At 50.8% G+C, this 8,268-nt stretch overlaps 3 protein-coding genes across 3 annotated transcripts; 1 reads left to right on the plus strand and 2 right to left on the minus strand.

The window, feature by feature from the left end:
- Positions 1-596: 596 nt before the first annotated feature.
- BDW70DRAFT_172159 (alpha-hydroxy acid oxidase) lies at positions 597-2,028 on the plus strand (the record flags this gene model as incomplete). Its single annotated transcript, XM_073743430.1, has 7 exons — positions 597-690; positions 742-878; positions 933-1,167; positions 1,215-1,367; positions 1,423-1,751; positions 1,821-1,897; positions 1,953-2,028. The coding sequence occupies 7 exons, from the start codon at positions 597-599 to the stop codon at positions 2,026-2,028; spliced, it is 1,101 nt and encodes a 366-aa protein (XP_073591538.1).
- A 670-nt stretch (positions 2,029-2,698) lies between these two features.
- Positions 2,699-4,448, minus strand: BDW70DRAFT_172160 (transmembrane amino acid transporter protein-domain-containing protein; the record flags this gene model as incomplete). The annotated part of the gene is made up of 7 exons (XM_073743431.1): positions 2,699-2,785; positions 2,847-2,990; positions 3,044-3,241; positions 3,307-3,521; positions 3,575-3,715; positions 3,772-4,190; positions 4,255-4,448. The coding sequence occupies 7 exons, from the start codon at positions 4,446-4,448 to the stop codon at positions 2,699-2,701; spliced, it is 1,398 nt and encodes a 465-aa protein (XP_073591539.1).
- Positions 4,449-5,848: 1,400 nt separating this feature from the next.
- On the minus strand, positions 5,849-7,484 carry BDW70DRAFT_172161 (aldehyde dehydrogenase ALDH; the record flags this gene model as incomplete). The annotated part of the gene is made up of 3 exons (XM_073743432.1): positions 5,849-7,032; positions 7,112-7,311; positions 7,360-7,484. The coding sequence occupies 3 exons, from the start codon at positions 7,482-7,484 to the stop codon at positions 5,849-5,851; spliced, it is 1,509 nt and encodes a 502-aa protein (XP_073591540.1).
- Between the last annotated feature and the right edge of the window lie 784 nt (positions 7,485-8,268).

Below are 8,268 nucleotides of genomic sequence, written 5' to 3' on the forward strand. Positions count from 1 at the left end.
ACGGGACTGGATCAGAAAAGCAGGACAGTCCGAGAGGGTGGACAGAGGCTTGCTCAGAGGAGAGAGAGACAGTCGAAGCGAGACGGGAAGCGATCACAGCGGGGCCGACATCGGAACCACTTTCCCGTTTCGATGCTCCGCTTATCGTCTCCAAATTGAGGGCCATGATTGAGAACAGCAGGCCGAAGCGCATCTGGGTCATGCGTAGCCTTATTTTATTGCATTCAAAGAGAATATGTCATTGAACCTGTCATGCCTGTCACGGGCAGGCAGAGATTCGAATCCGGTAGGAAGCTCTGTATGGATAGTAGACACCCTGCTCATTAAGACCGTACTATATGCTGAGATTGAAGAATGGCTGTGGATAGAGTCTGCTAGCTACTGATAGCACAGAGGGGCAGGCAACCCCGACCGAGCTGGCCAGCGATTTCTGCGATAGGAAGCTGACGCCGTGGCCATACCGTTTCGTTAGGCTTCATCGTGCACTAAGAAGCAGTATATTTCCGCACAAGACCGCCTATCAACTCTGTATTGAGTGAACAGCGACTTCTACGAACCCTGTATCATCGATTGAGCTCACATTGCTCGAGTTCACAATGGCGCACCGAGGAGAGAGCTTCCACAAGGACGTATCCTGCATTGCCGACTTGAAGGCGCTCGGTAGCAGCAGGCTTCCTGCCATGGTTCGAGGTAATTGAGCCACAGAAAGAAAAACCACGCAATTATATACTGACCAGTCAGACTACTACAACGAAGGCGCCATGGACCTGATCACATTACGCGACAACGAGGCCGCATTCGACCGGTATAGGATCCTTCCCCGGGTCCTGATCAACGTCGCCAAAGTAGACACGAGCACCGAGATACTGGGGACGAAGGTCTTAACCAGATACTAAATCCAGTGGAAACATGGCTGACGGTATCAAGCACAGGTGTCTCTCCCCTTCGGATTCAGCCCAGCCGCCTCGCAAAAACTCGCGCATCCGGACGGCGAACTCGCCACATCACGCGCCGCGGCCAAGTTTGGCATCTGCATGGGGCTGTCCTCGTACTCGAACTATTCCCTCGAGGATGTAGCTGCCCAGGGGATGGGTAACCCGTATGTCATGCAGATGTGCGTGCTGCGTGATCGATCTATAACGCTGCAGTTGTTGAAGCGGGCGGAAAGTGCGTATCAATTCGTGTTTGAGGAAATCCTTTGCTAACGGTGCCAGAATCTGGGTACAAGGCGCTGTTTTTATCAGTTGACGTCCCCGTTTTGGGGATGCGATTGAACGAGTTCCGGAACAGCTTCGTTCTCCCAGAAGACATGGAGTGGCCGAATATCTTGAGCAACGGCAGTGACCTGTCGAATAAGACAGATTATGGTGAGGCTCTCTATCTCAAGAACCATAGACGCCCCTAACCGATAGTCCTTGTCAGATCCGAGTCTTGACTGGGCCAGTACGATCCCCTGGCTCCGCAAACACACATCGATGCAGATCTGGCTCAAGGGGGTGTGCTCGCCCGCGGACGTCGAACTCGCCATCCACTACGGCGTTGACGGCATCGTCATCTCCAACCACGGCGGGCGTCAGCTCGATGGCGTCCCTGCAACACTCGACTCGCTGCGGCTGTGCGCCGAAATCGCCAAGGGACGTATACCCCTGGCTATCGATGGAGGCATCCGGCGGGGGTCCGATATCTTCAAGGCTCTGGCGCTGGGTGCGAGTTACTGCTTTATGGGGAGGATTCCTATCTGGGGTCTTGCTGTACGTTTACTTCTCTTATTCTTCATTTTCTTCCCTTTAAATTGTCTTGTTATATGCTGAAAGTCGCAGTACAACGGGCAGGAAGGAGTCGAGCTAGCAATAAAGATCCTAAGGCAGGAGTTAAGAGTGACGATGGCACTGGCTGGGTGAGTACAGAAGCTGGTTTGCTCTCGGCAGCACGGAAATACTGATATCTTGCAGGTGCCAGACCATAGCTGATATCCGGGAGAGTCATCTTTCGGTTTTGCAGCCGGACGGGCGACTTTCCAAGTTGTAGAGGCATTGGCCACTGTGTTATGGATTATCAGTCGAAGCATAAATAACATTCTTCAAGTATTCACTTGCATCACAAGCGTTTGCCTACAAATATTAGTATTTACTGACCAGACTTCCGGTACCTACATCAGTGCCTTGAGCATACTAATGTGAATAAATTAGAGGCACAGCAAATAAGTAAGGCATATCGTTCATACGGATAGGCATCTTGATAGGCATCCTTTGTTTATTGGCTTGAGGTTTATATGACTGACATGCGCGTGCTTTTTTGAACATTTGTTCTATATAGGCCATCGCCATAAGTCTTCTGGTACATACGACCATAGGGTGTGGAAAACAGGGCTTCCCGTCTGCTCAGCCGTACTTAAGCCACACGCCGGCTGGTTAGTAGTATGGTGGGTGACCACATGCGAATCCCAGCTGTTGTATGTTTTTGACAACCATTTTTATGGCTTCTATACACTTGACCGGTGGATAGTTTGCTAGTTTTGACATTATCATATTGGTCAGGGTTTTATATTAAATAATGCGGAATATATAGACTTAGTGGTAATGTCTACCAAGATAATTGAAACAGATATATCTCTTGGAAAAAGACCATCCGATACCACACGAAACACATATTCAAGCCAGTAAGACAGTACCCAAAGACTAAGAAACAAGACAGTAGCTTAGGCATTGTCAGTCACACACGAAAAGCTCTTTCCAGCGGGGTCATCATGGATCGCTTTACCCGTTGCATATAGACCGAGTGCACACTGGCGACATTTGTGATTAGTTGTGGATTCGATTTTTGTGAGATAGAGAATGGAAACGTACCATCACAACCCCCATCCCGAAAACAAGGCAGTTAAAAATGGTAATGCCAGTTTTCCTTGGGCCCGAGAACCACAGACCACGGTTCATGAACAGCCAGAACGCAGCAGGAAGACTGAAGCTGAACCAGCTGGCGAAGAGCGCAGTCTGTCTCTTATCAGCCTCTGCATAAGACGGGAGACGGGATAGGGTGATAATACCATAAGACTAAGCAGGTTACTGAATACCGGAATCGCAGTTGCAATCACCCAGGCGATGACCCAAAGTCCCACCGCAATACCGATCCAGGATCCCACGGCCCGGAAATCCTGCTTGTGCATGTGGGAGGTGCCGGCGAAGACGCGTGTGTAGATGGACTTACAGGCAATGTGCCCGTTTATCACGCCGGCAATGATAATCTACCGTAGAATTCACAGTGAGCCGGGTTTAGAGAGAGTAATCAGGAGAGCTGAGGAGGGCTTACTGTTGGTAGGGCCACCCCGTAGGCAACCTTAGACACCAATGGTTTCATTGAACCGAGTGCCGGGGACTTGACGTCGTCCCCGGCGAAGTAGTAGATCACGACACCGGAAACAAGATAAAGGGTAATGTCAATGGACTGCAGCAGGGTGAGGGCTTTGGGGAAGTCTCTGGGCTCTTTCAGCTCAGCGATGACGTTGAAGAAGGCGTTATGGCTCGCTGTAAGACTTAGACTGATATATCACTGGCAGGAAGAGAATGAGAAGTCTTACCGTATGACAGGATGATATTCAGTGCAGCCGTAAAGCCAGTGACGAGATTTGTCTCGGCTGTGGCTTTAACTGGGCCTCCAGGGTGCTCGACACCGATGGCGACCATGGCGATCATGACGGCTGTGAAAATACTGATAAACGCTGAATGAAAGTGATAGAATTAGCCTCACATCTCATTGTGGTAGGCTGTTACTCACAAGCAAGCGACAACCACGACATATTCTTCATTGTCCTGGGCAGGGAAAACACAAGAGAAACAAGAAGCCCAACAACCCCAAAGACAAGAGAACAGGTCCCGTGGTTGGTCAGTCTATTCATTGCCACCGTGAACGTCAAGATATGGCTGGCCATGAGGAAGATCAAGAAGAGCATCTGTCCGCCGAAGAGAACCTCTCGCCCGAACCGGCCCATCAGGACCTCCCCTGCATCAGCCATGCTGACGACATGCGGATACCGCCACTTGAATTGCCCGATCACGTAGCCCGTATATGAAGCAATGAGCCCCATGACGAGGAGGATCACAATTGCCGGGACGAGGCCAAGGCCTGCGATTGCGGCTGGGATAGAGAGAATGCCCAGGGAGATCGTTTCGGCGACCATAAGGAGGCCGCATTGCCTGAATCATGACAGAGCACTTAGTAGGGAGCAGGAATGGGTTGGGGGTCGGGTTGCATTCATACCACCATTTGAGGACTTTGTACTTGACTTCGGCGTGCTCCTCGTCGCCAAAGACGTCCTGCCGGTACGGCACGCTCTCGGCCTTTTGCTCGTCAACGGCCATCGCGGGGTTTTCCTCGTGCTTCTTTTCAGCTTGGGTGCGCTCGATATCGCCGTTTGTTGGTTGGGGTTGGGGTATGTCGGCGTGGAAGGACATGGTTTAGGATCTGCTAAATGTGGCACAGCAAAGAATTCGAATTAGAGGCAATTCGCTGGAAATAAAGTAGCAGAAGAGTCTTTATCTGACGCAGACGAGAAGATAATAATGAGATGTGATGCAAGAGCCCCTGGACTGTGCAGGGACGAGGAATGTGAGAAAACAGGTTCCGATATAGCAACCGCCAGGAGTGCCAGATTTAAAGGGGGAAGACGGAGGTAGGCTAGATGCGCAGTGGAATCTGCAGCCTTAGGAGGAGGTAGTAAGCGTAGCTACAAGAGCCGGCGCCGAATCATGTCTCCTTATCTATGGGTCCAGGATGAGAGATATACCTCCTGCTGGGCCGCTGGTCTTCTGCGAGTACTGGAGATTTATTAGATCGCCTGATGAAGATATTTGTTCAAGATTGACTATAGTAGGTTCCATTTTTATACCTTTTGCTTACCTTGTGGCTACCCCAGTCCCGTCCTCTGGTTCTATATTGTCAACTATACTGGGGGACTCCACGATCTTAGGTATCGTCTGGGGAACGTCCAATGGCCACCAAACACTCCACGGGGTCTTGTCTTTGCCCGCTATCAGATTGGAGGAGATTAATTATTCTCTCGTAATGGATAACCACATATCTGAGGAACTTTGACACCGCCGCAACTTTATCGAGGAAGAACCTGCCTATTACTCTGTGGCAAAGTCATCCAAACCAAAGTCCAGAGTATCAGACTAAGACTACTGACCTTTACCCTATTTATCAGCCCCGTTCACTTGCATTGACGTTATCTGCAGCTAGTTTAAACTACCGTATCGGAATCGCCTTCCTGTTTGAACCCTTACCGGAAACCTCAGCTGTTTCGCTTCAATAGGAGCCAGAGGAAAGATATGGGATACTGGCCCATTATGGGCTCTGAACGCCTGCAGAGTCCTCTTAGATAAAAATCTCGTGGGTAATGCGTAGCTCCGTTATTGGGCCTGATGTCCGAAGCTGAGGATTACAGCTCTCTACAGCAAGAGTGGCCTCGACGCATTCAGACAGGCATTCTTCTTTGGTTGTGGCGTGACACATGTTGAAGCCTTGTATCTAGATTAAAGCCCGATTCCCTATACTGCTTACTCTCTTATTCCAAATCGGCATACCACTATGCATTAGTCCGCACTCTATGAATGGTCTTTTGAGAACGGACGCGCTGTTCGAAGCGCCCCTCCTATAAAGCAGATCCGAAGTATAAAGCATGGCTATGACATTATTTCCATTGAGTAATATCTCTAATCCTCACGGCTCAAGGACTTGGACTGATAGGTTATACTTATATTTTGTTATAAATAGACACACGTAATAGGGCTACAACAGATCACGTTCACTGTTCATTACCATATTCTGAACCATACCATTGCTTTCTCCTGTTCTAAAGCTTGTTGCCCATGTTCACATGCACGGCCTTAACCTGCGTATAAGCCTCCAGGCCCGACTCGCCCAGTTCACGCCCAATACCACTCTGCTTGACGCCCCCAAAAGGCACCCGGGGATCACAGTCCTGACTACTATTGACCCAGACCATGCCAGCTTCTATCTCAGCAGCAACACGATGCGCACGTTCCAGATCGCGCGTGAAAACTGCCGCCCCGAGTCCGTATGTTGTATCATTTGCACGCCTGATGGCTTCCTCTTCGGACGCGAAGGGTAAGATCACCACAACCGGGCCAAAGACCTCTTCACGGACGATAGCATGCGAGTCGTCAGTGCCAGTGAATACAGTCGGTTGGATGAAATAGCCGTCCTTGTTCTTGCTCGAAGGGGCATGTGCTGAGCCGCCAGTGACTATTGCCATACCGTCTTTCTTCGCGGTCTCGATATAGGAAAGGATCCGGTCGTACTGGGCGCGTGTAACCTGTGGCCCCTGAAAGGTGGATTCGTCCCACTGGTCGCCGATTTTGGAAGTCGTCTCAACCGCGGCCTTGAATTTGGACAGGAACGTCTGGAAGATACTCTGATGGACGTAGATTCGGGAAGTGGCGGTGCAGATCTGGCCCTGGTTGGACATAATGCCAAAGTGCGACCACTTAACAGCTTGCTCCAGGTCGGCGTCAGGGAAGACCAGGAGGGGTGATTTTCCGCCAGTCTCTAGGGTGATGTTCTTCAAAGTCCCCGCAGCCAGCTTCATGATCTCCCGCGCTGTCATGGTCGACCCCGTAAACGCGATTTTGTCGACGAGGGGGTGCCCTGCCAGAGCCGCTCCGGCCTCGCGACCATACCCATTCACGATGTTGACAACCCCAGGTGGAAAACCAGCCTCCTTGATCAGGATGCCCAATACAAGGACGCTCAGCGGCGTCTGTTCAGCAGGCTTGAGCACGACCGTGTTCCCGCAAGCGAGCGCCGGCCCTAGCTTCCAGCAGGCCATGGAGAGGGGGTAATTCCACGGGATGATCTGACCGACAACGCCAACAGGCTGTCGGATTGTATATGCAAACTTCGCTGGCGTCGTGCTGATTGTCTGTCCAAACGTCTTATCCGCCCAGCCGCTGTAGTATCGAATGGTCCCGATCGCCTCCACGAGATCCTCGCTGAGCGCGACGTGGTACGGTTTGCCTGACTTCTTAGTGAGTAGAGTACTAGAGAAAAGGGAAAGAGGGAAAAGAAAAGAAAGGGTAAAAGTGGCTAGTCATACCGTTGTCCCAAGCGTCTATAGTCGCAAACAGCTCTTTATTTCTCTCCATAAGGTCGGCCAGACGAGCCATGAGCTGGCCACGCTCGGTGCCGGGCAGCTTCTTCCACGATGGGTGCACCAGAGCCGCTTTGGCTGCGGTCACTGCGCGGTCGACATCTTCGGCGCTGGCGGCATGGACGGTGGCGATCGGTTTGTCCGTCCTACCTTTGCGTCAGTCATTATTCAAACCGAATGGCAGGTGAACCAACGCTGGGTCGAGCGAGGTGATCGTCTGGCCACTGGACGCAACGAAGGCGTTGTTGATAAAGAGTCCTGTGGGTTGTGAGTAACGAGTACCGTTTGGCGCAACGAGGTCGACGAAGAGGTCCGTCATCTTGCTTGAGACGATGCTTATCTGTAGAGGCAACACTCTGACTCTGCTCAAGTCTTATGTGTCTTATGTATCTTCGCGGAGCTTGCATACGGAAGGACTTTCTTTACTGGTCTGGCCATTGACAGGAAAGGAAGGTCGATGCGTTGATGCCTGTAAGGCATCACTAATCTTATCTGTACCGGTATATATCTTATCTACATCGCTATCAGCCTTCAAAAATATCCAATCTTATGAGAGTTAGGGCTGGTTAGGAAATATGCAAATGTCGTGACTATATCTAAGCATAATGATAGCTATTCCAGAGCGCCGAAGAAAGCAGATCTACCGCAGGTATCTGTATACTGGCCTGCTCAAGTAGGCTATCTCTGAATGTTACGATTCCACCATGAACCATGAACCTACTAGGTAAAAAGCTTCGTATGCTGACAAGGACCCAAGCTATCAACCGCTGACGCATCCATAAAGCCAGGAAGCGATGCAGAACATGCAGAATCTTGCCAACGACCTTGGACCTTCATTCGACAACTCTGGCCTGGCTCCACCTGGCCTTGACATTCGGTCCACAAGCCAGGCCATGTTCCTTACATTTGTTCCACATGACTTTCTTTTCTCTTCTCGATGGGGAAGAGTGCTCTCATAGTAGCAGCCGGCGTCCAGTTACATGATGAGTGAAAACAGTTGTAGAGCACCGCATTTTAGCAGCTGGTTAAATGTTTTCCCTCACAAAGAACAGCGTGAAGCGCCAGACTTTCTTACGAGGGCTTGTGGAGCCCGGCTGCACTCA

The sequence above is a fragment of the Aspergillus foveolatus genome (assembly GCF_047715535.1).
Source record: "Aspergillus foveolatus strain CBS 279.81 unplaced genomic scaffold BDW70scaffold_97, whole genome shotgun sequence".
Lineage (NCBI taxonomy): Eukaryota > Fungi > Ascomycota > Eurotiomycetes > Eurotiales > Aspergillaceae > Aspergillus > Aspergillus foveolatus.